Raw genomic sequence first — 18,148 nt, 5'->3', positions numbered from 1 at the left:
ATTCTTCATTGGTATGCAGCTTACATATTATAAGCTCATCCATTTGGAGTATAAAATTCAGTGAGAGTATATGTAAAGAGTTCTGCAAACATCACCATAATCTAATTTTAGAGTATTTTCATCACCCCTCCCCCAAAAGAAACCTTGTTCCAACTAGCAGTCACTCTCCTTCTTACCTCCTGCTAGCCTCTGGCAAGCCTAATCTGCTTTTTTTTTTTTCTTATATGAATTTGCCCATTCTGGACATTTCATTCAAATGGAGTCATAAAGAAGTGGTTTTCTATGTCTGAGTTCTTTCACTTGTCGGAATGTTCTTGAAGTTCATCCATGTTGGGGCATATGTCAGTACTTCATTCCTTTTAATTGCTGAATAATATTCCATTGCCTGGATATACTACATTTTGTTTATCCATCAGTTCATGGCATTTGAGTTGTTTTTGTTGTTGTTACAAATGAAATTGTTTTCTTAATTTCATTCTTGGCTTGTTAATTGCTAGCATATAGAAATACAATTGATTTTTGTACATTGATCTTGTATCCTGCAAACTTGCTGAATTTTAAAAATTAGTTCTAATAGTTTTTTGGTGGATTTCTTGGGATTTTTGTATTTATAAGATCATGCCATCTGCAAATAGATATGGTTTTACTTCTTTTCCAATCTGGATGCCTTTTATCCTTACAGTTTCTGCTCCTACCTCTCTTTAGTTTACCATGATGCCTCGTGGTTCTGACTCAGTATCAGAGCTTCTCTCTTTGCTGTCTTTTTGTATGTTCTGAATTTTCACGTTTAAATCTGAGAACACAATAAAGAGAGGAAAGGTAAAAAGACATAGAATCTGAGTGGCTCAAGTGTTTGCTATTATTTTTGGCTGGGTAAAGCTTTGCATTCAAGTTCATAGTTCTCTGGCTAATTAAATGCTGCCTTGTGTTAGAAGATCAGCAGTAAGCTGTGGCCAGAGAGAAAGGGAGACCACAGGTTCTGGGTAGCTCAAGAAATTTTCTTTAGAAGGGACTGTAGGCATGCTTGGCCTTGGAATTGATACAGATAGGCCAATATCGTTATAGTAGGTATTTTTTCCAAGAATAAGATGTATCTTTTTTTTTTTTCCGGTTCAAGTTTTTTTTTTTTGTAATGTTGTTTAGAATGGATTATGAATTCTAAAGCATGTTTTATTGCCTAATAAGCCCACTTACATGTTTCTATATCATAAAAAGTGATGGCAATACACTACCTCTCATACTTAGACCACATCCTCTTTATTTTGTCAAAATAACTCATTTAACAGCTTAAGGACATAAATATATTCAAGATGACGATAGGTTCCTTCATATCTCTACTCTCTCCTTAAACTCTTGTAATTAGTTATTTTGATAAGAATTAATTGAGCATCTGTTTTAGGTAGAACCTCCAATATGTACTATATTTTGGAGTAGTAAGTGAGGAGGGTGTGAATATGGAGGGAATGTGCCAAAGAAAGGAAAGACATAATCCCTGTGATTTTTATTTCCCTGTAAAAGGAAGGTTTAAACATATTATACGATTTAAGAATTGTAAATTATACAAAGTAACATGCAGTCTCAAAACTGCAAAGTAGTATAATACAATTTGGAAACATGTATATTGAAACTAACAAAGTGATGACATGGAATAAATTCACTACTCTGCTACTGACCTCCAGGGATACAGAGATGAAAGACATAGTCTCAGCCCTCGATTCCTACAGTAATAAATCAGCACATAATTGAGACTCAAAAAGGTTATCACAATTTAAGGGGTACCTGGCTGGCTAAGTTAGAGAAGCATGCAACCCTTGATCTAGGGGTTGTGAGTTCAAACCCCACCTTGGATGTAGAGATTACTTAAATAAATAAAACTTACAGAAAGTGTTATTGCAGCTTGTGAATGCCTATGTATTAAGAGGATGCTTTTAATGGTTGCTTTTAATGTTGAAAGGGATTCTAAGAGAGTACTATCATTAGCCTAATTTCCAAATCTGACTCTGTAAGACTGAAGTTACATGATTAAACTTACATGTCACAGGGTATTTAGCAAATAATAATTTTATTTATTTTTTTAAAGTAGATTCCACACTGAGTGTAGAGCCTGAGGCCAGGCTCAAACTCACCACCCTGAGATCAAGACCTGAGCTGTGATCAAGAATCAGGTGCTTAACCAACCAAGGCACTCAGGTGTCCCAGTAATAATTTTAAATGTGTGTGTAGATTACTTAAAAATTATTTACTGGTCTTGTAGAGGTGAAATTCTGAACTAGAAATTTTCTAAAATAGATTATCTCAAATTTGTCTGATGTAGTTTTAATTCTTCCACTAATTTATTCCATTTTTATCAATCACTTAACTTTTCTTTGCCTCATGGTATTGTGGCCTCACTAGCTTATGTAACTTAAGTGGAAGGAGACACAAGAAAATGAATGATCTGCATGTTTGGTGCAAATAACTTACTGTCTCTGTTTTCATATATGCAGATTTGAAAACCATAATATTTAAAATTTTACTTTACAAAAGTAAACAAAACAGTACATAGTACAGAGTTCTCATGAGGTAAGTTTTTATTTTTGTTTTTATTTTTTTAAGGCTAAGATTAAAATAAACGTTAAATTTTGCCTCAGGTTTTTATTGTCAGAAATCTAGGCATGGCTTCATTAAGAGAGTGCATCTCCCTCATTAAACTAGGAGTTCCTTTAGCAGAGACTCTGTTTATTTTAAACCACCAACCTAAGTTTCTAGAACAATATTTTCAAAGTATGTTTTGTTAGAGGAATGAACTTCTTTGAAAGTGCCCAGTTAGAAACCTTCCGTACAGTCAAGACCACATCTCCCAGAATGCCATGCTCCCCTTGCCCTCTGGATCTGAGGCGAGAATGTCCCAGCCACCCTCGCGCCTGAAGGAGACTACAATTCCCAGTACACCCAGGGGCTGCGGAAACCTAGTCAAACAGCACCTGTTGCCATAGCATCCGGGTCCGGGCCAACCAGTCCGGGCGCCCTCACCGAGTAGAGGCGGGTCGTTCGCATCTCCGACCAACCGGAGTCATTTTTGTTGTGGAGCGCGACCGGAGGAGGCGGGAGCTGGGGACCGGCGCCTTCTCCTTGCTTCTTGGGGTCGTGGCCTTGCTCCCGCGGTGCAAGGAAAGGGTGCGGGCGCGTCCGCGCGCGTGTGTGCGCGTGGGGCCTGAAGTGCTCGTGCGTCCGGGCTAGGTCTCTGCGGGGGCAGAAGCAGGAGCCATGGGCGGGACCTCCAGCACCCGCCGGGTCACCTTCGAGGCGGACGAGAATGAGAACATCACCGTGGTGAAGGGCATCCGGGTGAGTGACAGTGGGCGGGCAGAGGGCCAGCACCCGGACTCGGACCCCAAACCTCCGACCTTCCCGGGACCCGCTCAGCCTGGTTTCCCCCGTCCCGGCCCCCAGTGTTGTCCGGCCCGAAGCCGAGTTCTCTGCAAAGAAGCTTGAAGTTTCAAGACTTGGGACATTCATTCAGAGATATTTCCTGGTTGTGTGCCAAGCGCTGAGCCCTGTGCTGGGGCGGGTGGGGGAATGCCACGTTGAGTTAGACTCTCCAGGGGCTCGCAGTCTCTCTAGGTTTAACTGTATTGCTCACTAGTTGTGGGACTTTGAAACCCCAGTCTTACTTTTTGTGAAATAGGGCTTGTCTTCCCCTCCTGGGTTCAGGACCCCCTACCGTCGTTTTGCACTGGCCCCGTTACCTCTCTCAAGGTGAATTGGCGTTTTGAGAAAACCTGTGTCTACTCTCGGTCATTTAGTGCTTTCCCTCTGATAACACCCATTGCCATACACTCACACACCCCATAGACATTTGCCTGGGGTGACTTCTAGCTTCTTCGCCCTCACTTGATACCGCCTCTTTCCCATCTCTGTGGCCTGCCGCCTAAGTGTTGGACGAGGCCGAGTTGCTTCAGGACAAGTGTCTGCCAGCCTGACAGGGCCTGAGATAGGTTTGCATTTTTAAGACCGCGGCGAGTTATACAGTCAGTTCTCAACTAGACGTTGCAGAGAAAATTTTAACGTCCCCGCATGTGCTTGACACACAAACTGAAAGCTTAAATTTTCTCTAAGGTTTTTAGTACATGAACACTAACTTCATTAACACGTTCTTCGCTGCACCGGAATTTGGAGCCGCTCATTTTTGAAAGTATGCTGGAACCTAGTCAATAAAGCAATTTCACTTCTGAAAGTTTTATACTATTTTTAAAAAATTTTTCCTTCTCTGTTACTAGACAACCGGCATGAGTAAATGAAATGTGTAAATAATTTTTAGCATCTGTTATCAGGAAATAAAACTTCTTATATATTTGGAATGTTTAAAAACTCTGAAACTGTTACCTGAGAAGAATTTATTAAAGTTTCCTTTACAGAAACTCAGACTGTTGATCAATATTTGGTCTGTGACCATCACTTTATATCATACTAATTAATGATAGCACCACCTTTTGTAATACAGTGTCTGAGGCTGCATTGCATTGTTGTGGTTTAGTTTGTACTCTTTGGAGTAAAATAAAAACTACTATGAACTCTGAGTTTTATGCAGAGATTTGTTTAATCTTGCCTTAGGCTTTGACTGTTTGTACCTAAAGGTGAAAAAGAAAAGTAAGGGAGAGCAAAATAAATTTTGGGTGGGAAGACACTGGCCAGAACAGTGTATAAGTCCACATTCTCTTGCCCTAATTACAGACACAGTGATGAGAGCAAACAAAATTAAAAGAAAATTTGGCCACAGCACAGACATTCATATCAAATATTAGGTAAGATTAAATAGGATAAGTATGATATTGGGGTAGATCTTGGACTAAAATGGAAAGACTGTTTAAAAAACTTTTTCTAAACTTTTTAAATAAAAGAAGCTCTGCCTTTTGGCCACCCGACAGAAGTATTCTTTATTTTTGTGTTTTTTCACAGAGTACATTTTATTTATATTATTGTAATTCAGGCACACACCATGCTTCTTTTGACCTCTGTGCTTTACTTTTCTTCAGGATACGCCCTTCACCTGGAATGCCCTTGCAGTGTTCTCCCACTTGCTACAGATCCTTCTTTTTCAAGGTTGATTTGCATCACCGTGCTTCAGTTTTCTCATCTGCAAAATGATGGGGCTTGAGTACATCTCTAAGACCTCTGATCTTTTCCAGTTCTGAAATTCTTTGAGTCTAGTGGTGCTATACATTTCTTGTAGCCATACTCAGCCCATTGCAATTTCCTCTGAAGATGACACACTCTTGAATTGTTGAGTACTTGGGGGTCATCCTGAGTTCTTCCAGGTCCTGGTCAAAAGAGCATTAGCGTGGAGTTAAACAGACCCCGGTTTACGTCTCAGATTAGACATTTACTATCTGTAGTTTTGGACAAATCACGTCTTTATATTTGCTAAGAAGATGAGGTAAGGATCTAAAGCGTGTAGCACATTGTAGATTTTTAATAAAAAGCAACTGTTATGATAAGGTCCCTTCACATCCAATATTTGGAGATTCTCTGGAGGTGCTGTGTAGTTAGTGTAGTGGCCAGAGCACTTGCTTTGGAACCTGGTGGCCTGGGTTTAGTCCTAGCTTTGCCTTTCACTAGGCTCTGTGGCCCTGGACAAGTCACTTTTCATTGTGTTTTCTTGTTCAGTATGTCTTGATACTGTAACGTGCTTGTATTACTTATGTATCAAGCACTACTTGTGAGAAATTTGACAGAATGTATATAAGCATTTAGTGTTTTGGCAGTGTTTATTACTTGTATGAGTAGTAGCTATTATTAGAGTTATTCAAGGGAATGGATCTGTAAACTTACATTGAACTTAAAATAATTAAATAAAAATAAGAGTATATTGTGCTCCCACAGGCATACCTAAAGATGTGGACTGGAAAAAAAAAAAAAAGATGTGGACTGAGAAGTAGGAGTCCTTTGTTCTGCCACTGATCGCCCTGTGATTTTCTTTATGCATTTTGTATATTTTTTCGGCAGATCTTTGTATTTTTCTTAGCTCAAAACAATCTTCTCGTTTCCTCTGAGGCATGGGGAAGGATAAGCAACAATCTCGGTATCATAAGTGAGCCACGGTTTTTGGCTCAGTTGATTAAACCATGGTGCCAATGAGGCCCAAATGTCAGTGTTGAACTGCAGATAGGTTCGTTCAACTTAGCTGAAGAAAACATTCCAGATTTCCGAATTGTCTAATATTTATGTCACCACTCATAAGAAATGAGAGTGGAACAATGATTCACAGACTCAGTCACTGCTGGAAAACCAATTCTGCGTTCCACTGATAAGGATAGTAATTTCATCTTCATTTATCTTAATATAGGAAGAATAACATTTAGTAAGCAACATAAGGCTTTCGGTAACAGGCTGTGTTTGTTAATAGATAATGTTTTCCCAGATTTTTCTTGCTGAAAATGTCCTCGACGGCTAGCAATTAAAGGACCTACTTACAATTTTAAGTTTAACGTTTATTCTCACCTACGAGGTGTTATTTTCATGGTATTTATAGCGTTTTATTTCCTTTATCCTTAGCAATTGATAGCTTTCCCTGCACTTGCATAAAATCACCCATATTCGTACAACTGATTCCAACTTCAAATCTGAAACAACTCATGGGTTGGATGAAAGGCCACCCTCTTGCCTTGTCTTCCTCTCCAAGTCTAAAATAATTTTTAGGGATAGAAAGACCAGGCATTTTCATTACTCATATTACATGTGCTTAATAGGATTTTTCTGAGCACCTGCTGTGCCTGTTTGGAAGGTATGCTTACCACTCAGTCTTTCACTGGTTTATCTGAAACATCAAAGCTGTGAGTGAACTCTTCCAGAGCAAATGTCAACTTCAATGAGTATCATTTTCAAAGTAATATTTATCGTGCTTTCCAGGCATAAATGAATCTCTGCAACTGGCCTTGAAGTTGCAAGCTGAGATTCATAGGAGCCATACATGTGGTGGTGCGGGTACTCACATGGAACACAACTCATGCTTTGGGGAAGTGTTGGCAGTTGGGAGTCCCTAAATGAAAAGATTATTTAATGTGAGATGTTGAGGATTCTGGAGAGTGTATATTAACAGAGGCAACAAATCCGGTCAGTCATTGGGAGTGTTGAGGGGTGTTGTTGAGGTAATTTAGCTAGCTGGTGGATGATTGGTCCCTTTCCAGTTTTGATTCTATGGCTCTCTTGGGCAGAGTACCGTGTTAAGCTTTCTAGGACTTTTCTTTTTAAGGTTCCTAAGATTTTATACAGACAGTAGAAGTTCATTTCCATTAATGACAAATGCAAAGAGATATAAGTGGCAAATTATAAACATAAGCTAAAAGTTACTATATAAATCTGTATATCTTGCCCTTCCCCCACCATGCCCTTAAGTAAGTATTTAGTTTAGGAGTAATATCTTCCAAATAATAATGGCAGTTTTTGGAGCCTATGTCTCAAAATGGTAGTGAAAAAAGCAAACCAGTACACTTACAGAAGATGACTTATGCTACATGGAACGAAGACCAAGTGAGAAAAATGGGTCTGAGCCCTTTAGTCAGTTTAAGACATATCTGGAAGAGATGAGAAAAGTATTATGAAGGTGAGGGTATGATTTGTTTCTGTCTCATGTGGTGGTTGCAAACCTTACCTCTTAGAGAAGGGCAATTTAGAAGGAGTTCCCCTTCTCCTTTTACTCTGTTCTTTGGAAGTGTAAATACTTTATCTCTTTGTCCATCTTACACAACCTGTTTCTGAGAATCCTGGATTCTAGATTGGTAGGTGGTGTATTTGTGCTCATTTTAGATAAGACCAGCCACAGCGGTGGGAAGACTTGAGTACGAAGACTAAAGAACATGACACACATCTTTTCCTCCTCTGTGGAGCACATGTTGGTGTGGTGAGTGGTACAGCCTAGAACTTAGTAAGCCCCATTTACTTAAATTTCTCCTTAGAAGCAGAAGAGAATAGGACAGTTAATCAGTCAGTGGACTGAATTCTGCGATGTTGGCAGGCCCTGGCCCTCTTCTCTTGGTTATCCCTTAGAGTAGAACAGTGTTTGTTTTAGTTTATAGATTATTATAAACCTGTAAGCTATGGACTCTGCCCAGAACAGTGTAATAAGCAGACCATTTTGCTTAGAGCCGAGGAATTAATCCATAGATCCCTGAGTCCATGGACCTCAGGGCATAATTCCAGCACGTGTGTGTGTGTGTGTGTGTGTGTGTGTGTGTGAGAGAGAGAGAGAGAGAGAGAGAGACAGATTGAGAGAGTGAGATTTCGTCATTCTTTGCTGCGAAAACTTTTTGCACATGGTATTTCCCTTGGTGGGGAGTGCAGAGAGGTCTAGAAACCAGGTATAGTACCTATTAGATCTTTCAATAGGACAAAAGCTTTTCCAACAGAAATACCCTGTTTAAGGAAATACGTCTCCTAAAGAAGCTGCTCCTCTTAACAGAGGGCTGCTTATCTAGCCCTTGCAGAAGCTTCTGTTCTACCTCTGACCCTTTTGTGGGTCAACTCACATCACAAAGAGGAGTTGTTCTAAAGCTACGGCTCTTCTATAACGCTGACCAGCATCTCTCAATCTTGTCAGCCGCTTCATGAGTACCCCAGTTCACAGAGGAGATCAGGTGAGTGTGCTGGTCTGAACTTATTTCTGCAACTGGAAGGTCAGCTCAGCTGGTATTAACTGGAGATACAGAGAATAACGCAGAATGGCAATTGCCTTGTATCACCATGGTTGAGAAGGTACTGGGGATAGGGTGACTCCTGCTTGGAGTAAGCAGAGTTGCTACTGTAGGCTGCCATGGATGTGCCTTTGGAAGGGCCTGAGGGTCCACTTACGAAGATTGTAAGGACAAAAGAGGGAGATTGACTCTCAACGCAACCCTACAGTATGTTTATTTATCAACTCAAAAGATGAATTGTACTCCTTTGAATGACATGCTTATACGTTTACTGAAATACAATCAAAGACCATATTGGAAAGTGTTTTGAATTGATATTACAATTTGACATTAATTAGCAAGTTTTGAGGCATCAGGTAAGCCACAAAAATAAAAAGAAACAATTAGTGATGAGGCTGAAAAAGACACTGCACTTAACCCAAAGAGCATGCACAGATAGGGATAAATGAGCACTTCATATAGTCATACGGGGACTTAGGTAGCTGCTTCTGGCAATAGCTGTAGCCCTGGTCTTCCTGCGCTGTGTAGCGAAGGAGCTCAGCACAAACTCTCGTCAGTTGGTGGACGGGGTGGATGAACTGATCAGTCCAAGTCCCTGTGACTGGAGCTGTATTGGTAATAACTTCACCAAGTGTGCGTGTAGCACGGTATACTTTATGATGCACCTGTAATCCTCCCTATAACTCGGGCTTAGGTGTTCTTCAGTTTCGGATGAGGAACATGAGGCTGATGGAGATGACTTCCTTAGGATTGTATAGCTAGGAGGTGGCCAGTGCATTTTCCTCTGTTCAGGTCGGCCTTTAGTTTTACTCTCAAGAAATGATACTTTGGAGGCTGCTTTAGTCACTGGAAGGACTTTTGTAGTATTCATTTTGAAAGTAGCAATAGGTAATGGCAATATATGAATTTTGATGAGAAGGGGATGAAGTGGTTTTCAGAAGAAGGGGTAGCCTGTCTCCAGTACAGGTGAAGGCTTATAGCTAACACTTGATTTTTAGCAAATACCTTCACTTTCTGATTGGGTAGAATATATATTTAATGTGTTGTAATTCTTTGACTTTGGCCTGAACTATAGAAATATAAATTAAAATCTAAAATTATATATATATGTGTATATATATATGTTATCTTCAAATTAACTTTATATACATTAGCCTTAAATTATATTAAATATGTAACATGCAATATGTTGTATATAATAGTATATAACACATGGTATATATGGTAGTATATGATATGTAGTATATAATATATGTAGTGTATTATAATACTATATTATTATTTTTAAAATTTTTCACAGTTCATTACTACTAACTATAACATCAGGCAAGTCACTTAACTTCTCTGTACCTTAGTTTCATCTTTAAAACAGAGATTAGAATAGATAATTGCTAAGGTTCCTTCCAGTTTTCATAGGGTAGGATTCTGTGCTTCTGGAGGACTATCTCATTAGTACACTGAATTTTCTATATATCAAGAAAACTGCTAAGAATTAAAATAGCGTGGGGCGCCTGGGTGGCTCAGTCGTTAAGCATCTGCCTTCAGCTCAGGGCAAGATCCCGGGGTCCTGGGATCGAGTCCCGCATCAGGCTCCTCCACTGGGAGCCTGCCTTCCTCTCCCACTCCCCCTGTGTTCCGTCTCTCGCTGGCTGTCTCTCTCTGTCAAATCAATAAATAAAATCTTAAAAAAAAAAAGAATTAAAATAGCACAGCTAAACTAATCTTCTCCTATCAGAAAAAACGAAGACCATGTTAAAGCTCAACTTCCCAAACTTTACAAGACCCATTCTCTCTTTAGCCAGACCAATGACGAGCCCATGACATAACACCAAATATCTTAATTACATAAGTTATATTAAATTATACTGTAAACCTATTAAAATATATTAAGTCTATGCCACAGTTTTCCTGCCTAGAGTACTATATTAAAATAGCCTGTAAATACGTATAATATGTAGTATATTACATTATGTATTGAATGAGCTTTATATATGTTATGTATCAATTAAAATAGCTTTACGATTCTAAAACTTAGTAAGGTTCCTTTTATCTCTTTAAGGGCAAGTGAATTTAATTTATCACGTTTAACAGAGAAAGCACTGGACTAGAGATTTGGGGTTACTGTTTATCCTGATGCTACCAGAAACTGGATGTTACTCAAGACTTTTTTCCTCAGCTGTAAATTGAGAGAATTGTGGTCAATCTTAAAGGGTTTTTTCCTGAGATGTATCTCAGCTTTGCAGATGAGTTTCAGCAGCAATGTCAGTGGCTGTCAGTTGTTAGAAAAGAATCAACTGGCCCTGACATCTTCAAATAGAAAGTCCCTTGACATTGTCCTTTTTAACTTCCATTTCTTTTCCAAGAGGAATCTTGGAATTTCCCCCCAAAGACCCCAGCTTTTGAGCTGTAGTCTTTCTATTAACCGTCTTTCCTGCATTCTGGTTTGGGTCTTGAGATGTAAGTAACTGCTCAGGTACAAACTGTTTTATTCATTTATGTATCACAAGGGCGTTAATTAGTGCTTGGCTTAGTAAATATTTGTGAATGATTAATATACCGGAGCTCCCAGTTTTGTGGAAAGGCAAACACGTGTTCTGTCGTGGAGTGCCATGTTGGGAGATTTGTGCAAGATACGGTGGGGCACAAATAAGGGTAGCCTTGGGTAGGTGGAGTTGGGATGGAATGGGAACTGATTTGGTCAGACAAGGCTTTAGGATGTTTGAACTGGATTTTGAAAGGTGATTCCCTCCCACGGGGCCAGGGGAGAAGGCAGTGTAGCCGTGTGTAAAGACCAAGAGACAGCATCCGATAAGTAGTCGGTATGGGTAGAGAACAAGGTATGAAATATTAAAGCAAAGACTATGGAAGTTGAGGTTAGATAGTTAGGCCATGACCAAATGATGAGGAGTCTTGAGTGCTGTGCAGAAGAATTTGGACTTCTCTGTCAACAGAAGGTGTGAAGGATTTTGAAGCAGGGAGTTACCATAATCAGATTTGCATTTTAGGAGGGTTATTGAGGGTACCATGAATTAGGGCAATGGAAATGTGACGGGAGAAGAAATGTTGTGTTCATTAAATGTTTAAGGGTTGAGGCATTCACAGCAAAGAGAATGAGGGAGAACGAAGAGTTGAAGTTTAAGTCCCATGTCCTGATTGAGAAAGCTGGGTGGAGGTGGTGTCATTAATGAGATAAGGAAAACAAGAAGAAGAGATTTTGGCAAACATGAATTTAGTTTCAGACATGTTGGGTTTGAGGTACTTGTGGTCTGTCCAGGAGGAGGTGTCCTTCAGGCAATTCAGTGTATAGGTCTAGCTTTTGGGACACAGGTCTTGGGCTGGAGATAAAGAATTTAGAATGCATTCATTTATCAGCCACAGTTAAAAGTCAAGGGAATGGATGAGATGACCAATGAGAGCACTTAGAGTGAGAAGAGAAAAAAGGCAAAGAAGTGAATGTAGGGCCCTTTGGCATTTAAGGGTAGGCAGGGAAGGGGAAGCCTGCAACAAGATAGAAGATGTGGCCAGAGTCCTAGGGCAGTCAGGGTAATGGGAGGTAAGAAGAGCCAACGGAGGGGTTTCTAGAAGAGGACAGTGACCAAAGGTGTTAGATGCTAACGGGAAGCCATATAACTTAGGTGTTTTATAAATATAAATACAAAAGGTATTTATTTATATAAATATAAAAGGTTATTTGTTTGGTCATTGGTGACTTTTACAAGAACACCACTGTATTGGGTTTAAGCTAGATGGTGGTGAGACAAGAAGTGGAAGTGGGAAGGTCTCTGTGGATAGAGGAGAGGGATCACCCAGTTACATGGCCCAGAAACCTAGATGTCCTGATGACCTCTGCTTCACTTCCACATCTAGTCAGACACTGAGTCTGGCAGTAAAGCAGGGTACCTGAATGGGACCTTGAGACTCTGACTTTCTGGCTTGGAATTCTGGCTCCATTACTGATAAAATGTAAAATGCAGAGCAGGTGGTTGAAGCTTCTCACCTATACAGTGGTGATAGTAAAAGTATCTATTTCCTATGGTTGTTAAGGATTAAATGACTAAAGTGTTTTGTTTGGTGTAATGCCTGGCATATAATAAGCAATCAGTGAACGTTAGCTATTTTGAATCCTAAATATCTTTTGAATGTGTTCCCTTTGGATTACTGTAATAGTTTTTTTTTTAAAACAGCTTTATTATATAATTTACATATTATAAAATTCACTTGTTTCTGTGTACAACCCTTTTTAATAAATTTACTGAATCGTGCAGCCATCAGCACAACCCAGTTTCATAACATTTCCATCAAACCAGTAAGATCTGTCATGCCCATTTATTGTTAATCCCCATCCTACTCTAGCCTTAGGCATCTACCTCTCTACTTTCTCTCTGTGCAGAGTTGCCTTTTCTGGGCATTTCATATAAATGGAATTATATAGTTTGTGGCCTTTTGTGTCTGGCTTTCTTCCCATTATTGTTGTTTAGGTCTATCCATATTGTAGCGTATATCAGAACTTCACTTCTTTTTATGGCTGAATTGTATTCTATTGTATGGATACATAATGTTTTGTTTATCCATTCACCAGTAGATGGACATTTGCTTGGTTTCACTCCTGCTGTATTATGAATAATGCTCCTGTGAACATTCCTGCACAAATCTCCGTGTAGGCATATGTTTAATAGCTTCTTAATTGGTCCTTTAGCTTCCTTCAGGGGTCCTCCTGCTTCTGTTCTTGTCCCCCTCCAATCTGTTCTCTACACTGTAGCTAGAGTGATCTTTCTAAAATATAAGTCTGATCTTGTCACTACCCTGCTTAAAATCCTTCAGAAGTGCCTAGTGTTGCCCTCAGAATCATTTCAAACTGTTTCACTTGAAGGGTTTACTAGGAGTCTTCAGAATCTAAAATTTTATTTCCCCTTCCATCTTCTCTCACTGTTTCCTTTTCCCGCTCCCCAGCTTCCCGCTTCAGCCATTTTTCCATTCATTCATATTGTTTCAATCATTTATGTAGCCATTCATCCAATTAACCAGGCTTATCGAGACTCTGGGGACATAATAGGACAGCCAAATGCTAGCTTTCATGGAACTTCCTTTTGAGTGTAAAAGGCAGACACACAAGAATGCCTCACCAGTGTAAGTGCAATAAAGAAGATAAAAAGAATGGTATGATAGTAACTCAGAGGCTGAGGACTCTCAGAGCCTCTGCCTTATTGCCAGCTGCCTACTTGTTATCTGTGCTTCGTGTCTGATGGTGGCAAGCCCTGTTTCTCATCTATACCGCCATGTGTTTCCCTCTTCTTGGACTACTGTTACGCTACGTCTTCTCTTCCTAACATCTGTTTATCTTTCCCAACCCCAGCCCCATGCCCGAAGCCTGGCTAGATGTCCTGTCCGTTAATGCTTTCTGTATATGTCCATCCCAGGCCAGCTGACTTAGGTGGTGCCCTTCCCATTGCATTTCACTGCCTGGTGATTGCTTCTTCTTCAGTACTTTAAGCAGCTTGATGACTGTTGAATATCCCAAGTCTAGCCTAGTTACTGGCATGGATTTGGTGCATAATAAAATCTGTTGAAAGAGCAATTGTTTATGATTAGCTTGAACAGGAGGGAGGGAAGGATACCGTTTCCTTTGGGACTGCAAGGAAGGAAGGCGCTAAGACCTGTTGCTTGCAAAATTAATTTGTAGGATTAGGGCAGGAAAGTCGAAGCAGTTTGCGTGGCTTACATTTTCTCAGAGATTACAATTTAGTGCACTGTGCAAAACAAGGAGAGGAGTTATTTATAATGAGCAATTAGAAGTGCATTAGAAGAAATAAAGAAGTAGTGCTGTGGGATGCATCTTGAAATCTTAAAACTGTTCTTCCGTCTAGTTTTATAGCTATTAGATTTCTTTAGGCCATTTGTTATACATATTGATGTGGATGACTACATTACTTGGATGCTATGGTACTATTTTCTTTCTTGTTTTTTTATAATTGATTTTATTTTGATGTTGCCTTTCAGCTTTCGGAAAATGTGATTGATCGTATGAAGGAAACTTCCCCATCTGGTTCGAGGTCTCAGCGGCATTCTGGTGAGTATGGTGCCTCAGGTATTTCAAAATTTTAATTTTAGAATTTTTAGTAGGAAAACTATAAGTGATAAAAGTTTACTTGATAGTCAAGTTCTTTTGCACTTCTTTCTGTCTATTGTTATTTGGGTGTTTGGCTTTTTATACGGAATATTAGAAATCAGTACCAGGGTTTCTTTTAAAACATTTTGCACAGAAAAGAGAATGAGTTGACTTTCAATCAGTCTTGGGAGAATTTTTTTTCTGATCCAGCTTCTGAACCCTCTGTTAAGCTTTGGTAGGTTACTCCATATCTTTTGTGTAAAATGGATTACCTATAGGAATATTAGAGATTAGGAGCAAATATTTATAATAAAATATTGAACTTACTGTGAACTACCGCCAATGCTTTTATTTTCTAATAGATTTCTTCTAAGTTTATAAACAGTTTATTTCTTCCCAGTCTTAATTATTGATGAAAATAAGATGTTAAATGACATTTACAGAGAATTATTAAGCCTCATTTTATTTGTGGCTCCCATGGGATAAGAGACTAGCTCCGTTTTCTTTGCTCTCCCCTCCTCCATCCATTTATTCATCCAACAAATATTTATTGAGCACCTGCTATGTGTCTGGTTCTTGTTGCTGCCCAGTTTGATGGATGGACATGCTGCTTATTGGTGAAATGCTAATGAGAAAATAATCGAGATGATTAATCTTGGACTAAGTAGTTTCTGTATTTATTAGAAAGGGTATCGTGTGGTAAATCTGCCTCCAGACTGAAATACATTGAGAAAGATGGGATGCTGCCCAAGTGCCATTCACTTGGGGACCGTTGTGACCTTACTAATCATACTTGTAACCATGAATTGAGCTTCTGATATGTTTAAAGCAGAGGGTAAGAGATGAATAAGAAATAGTTGAATAAGAAGTAAGAATAAGAATCTCAAGCAGGCTCCACACCCAGCATGGAACCTGACAGGGCCTTGATCTCATGACCTTGAGATCGTGACCTGAGCCGAAATCAAGAGTCAGACACTTAACCAACTAAGCCATCCAGGCACCCCCATTATACACTTTAAAAGTAGCTACTCATGATCATTCTGGAATACTATAAATTTAATTCAGGTACCATTTATTAAATGTCCACTATTGTGCAAATAATTACGGTCTGTGTTTTGAGAGGACACAGAAACAGAAAAAAAAATCTTTCAAAAAGTTTAGGGTTTTGGGGTAAAAACAACTAAGTATATAGTAAGACTATAAGAAAGATAGAAGCATAAGAGAAACCTAGATGATATTGAAATTAAGTGTATCAAGTAGTTTGGCTTTTTCTGCCTACTGTGTTGGGGATAGAGAGGATGATAATGATGGTGATGACAATGAAGAAATAATGAAGGAATAGTGATAACTAATACTTAAATAGTGTCATTTGTGTGCCCGGCACTCTGCTAAATCCTTTATATGTCTTATCTCATTTGATCCTTATAACCCTGTGAGGAAGGGACTGTTATTAGCCCATTTTACATAGAAGGAAACTGAAACTTGACATGATTAATTTTCTTGCCCAAAGTCACAAAGCTGGTAAGCAGTGGAGGCGACAGTTGAATTCAAGCCTGTTTGACCGTGAGCCGCTCTGTTTTATTGTAATCTTCAGGACACCTTGCTAATTTTTGTGGAGGGAAAGTGACAGAATCTTCTTGGAGGGAAAGAGCTCCCTTTGAGTGACGTGCTGCTTGAGTTTAGGAAAGAACCTTCTATCCATAAACGATTGTTGCTTCTAGCTTTTCCCCACGTTGGTTCTCATTCAGTAATGTGTTGAAGGAGAGGTGTTTTCCTTCTCGGGTTGGTTTCTTGAACTGATATTTTGAGAGAATGGGTATGAGTGGGAAAGCTCTCTATGAATGCTCATGGTCTGGCCTACAGCGCATGACCTGACATTGTGGGGCGCCCTGGCTGTGCTGAGGGATCCATCCCTTCCCCTTTCTAGGTCTGACGTGACTGATGGATGCTGGTCCATGACCAGCCTGGGCACTGAACTCTTCTTGGAACGCCACCTTTTGGCGTTTTGGTGGTCAGGCTAGAGCCGAACTCCAAATGGTAGCCCCTAGTCACATGTGGCTGTGAAGATTTAAATTAAAATTAATTAAAATAAAACAAAATTGACATTTTAGCTCCTCATTTGCACTCGTCACATTTCAGTGCTCAGTAACCACATGCAGCTAGTGGCTACCTTGTCAGACAGTGCAGATATAGGACACTTTGATCATTGCAGAAAGGTCTTATGCACAGGGCATGGCTTTGGAAGCTCCATCAGATGATTTTAATGATGTGAAGGAGGTCATGGAGCTCAGTGGTGCTGTGTGTTTGTGAATCTTATTGCCTGCCTTTCCCACATCCCAGCTCCTCTACCAGGATTGTGGGTAAATGGACACTTCAGGGAATATGTCCCTGGGGTGTACTGTCTTCACCACAGTCAACAGAATAGCTTCCTGACCTGTGTGTTATGCGTGTTTTGGAGGTATTGATTCCCTGGACTCCCGAGTAGCTGGGGAACACCTGTGCCCTCACGTTCCACACAGATACTTGCTTTTTCTGTCTGTACCATGATGTACATGATGCGGCCTTCTGAGTAGAATTTTTCCCTAACCTATTCCATCCCAACTCAAGAAAAGAACCAGGATCTGACATGCTGTTTTGAAATGATCTTGCCCTTAGGTTAAGAATGCAATTAGACGATGATTGTGCAAATTAACAGAGATGTAGTCTTTTTAAAATTAAAAAAAATGTTTATAAAAGTAGAAAGCCTCAAAGTTTATGTTCTTTTCTGCATATATCTCTTTTGGGGGTTTTAGTTAATACTCAGTAATAGATTTCTTAAGATTTATAATTTAGATGTGTTATGAAATAATTTTTCAAGTCTACAAAAATATATTGATAAAAATGTCACCAGCCTTTTCTACATTTTTCAGTGTCAAGTAAATTATATATTAAATGCGAGTTGAATTCTTAATATTCATTAAAATGCCTTCTTCCTCATAGGAGTCTAATTCATAGCAGCCCTAGGCTATTCATATGTGTGAATATATGGCAATGTATTTGATGGACCGAGAGCCCTAGGATTTCTGTATATAGGATCTAAGTTTTGTTATATATATAGTTTCAAAAATGTAATTTATGCTATAAGAAAGTGAGTTCCTCTAAAGACTTGCCTGAAACTTTTTTGGCAAACCTTGAATCAGATCAATGAGTCGTTGCCGTAAGTATTTGCATGTAAAGCTGTTCAGGCAAAATAATATAATATGTGACACACAGCAGATTGTAATGCCACTTTAATAAATGAATGTGCTCTAAAGAACTTAACCGTGTCCTCGCTGCCTCAAATTCTTCGCTATGTTAATGTGTTATCCCAACCATGTTGGTTTGCTTTTATACC

At 39.4% G+C, this 18,148-nt stretch overlaps 1 protein-coding gene across 2 annotated transcripts in view; it reads left to right on the top strand.

Moving 5' to 3' along the window:
- Nucleotides 1–3,054: 3,054 nt before the first annotated feature.
- CHCHD3 (coiled-coil-helix-coiled-coil-helix domain containing 3) overlaps nucleotides 3,055–18,148 on the top strand; it is a 261,420-nt gene continuing 246,326 nt past the window's right edge. For both annotated transcript variants that reach the window (XM_057304554.1, XM_026511225.4), the window contains exons 1-2: nucleotides 3,055–3,327; nucleotides 14,667–14,736. In XM_057304554.1, coding sequence (XP_057160537.1) covers nucleotides 3,247–3,327; nucleotides 14,667–14,736 — 151 coding nt within the window. In that variant the 5' untranslated portion in view covers nucleotides 3,055–3,246. The remainder of the gene's footprint in view (nucleotides 3,328–14,666; nucleotides 14,737–18,148) is intronic.

This window comes from Ursus arctos, unplaced genomic scaffold (genome assembly GCF_023065955.2).
Source record: "Ursus arctos isolate Adak ecotype North America unplaced genomic scaffold, UrsArc2.0 scaffold_3, whole genome shotgun sequence".
NCBI lineage: Eukaryota > Metazoa > Chordata > Mammalia > Carnivora > Ursidae > Ursus > Ursus arctos.
This window is presented reverse-complemented; position numbering and strand designations above follow the sequence as displayed.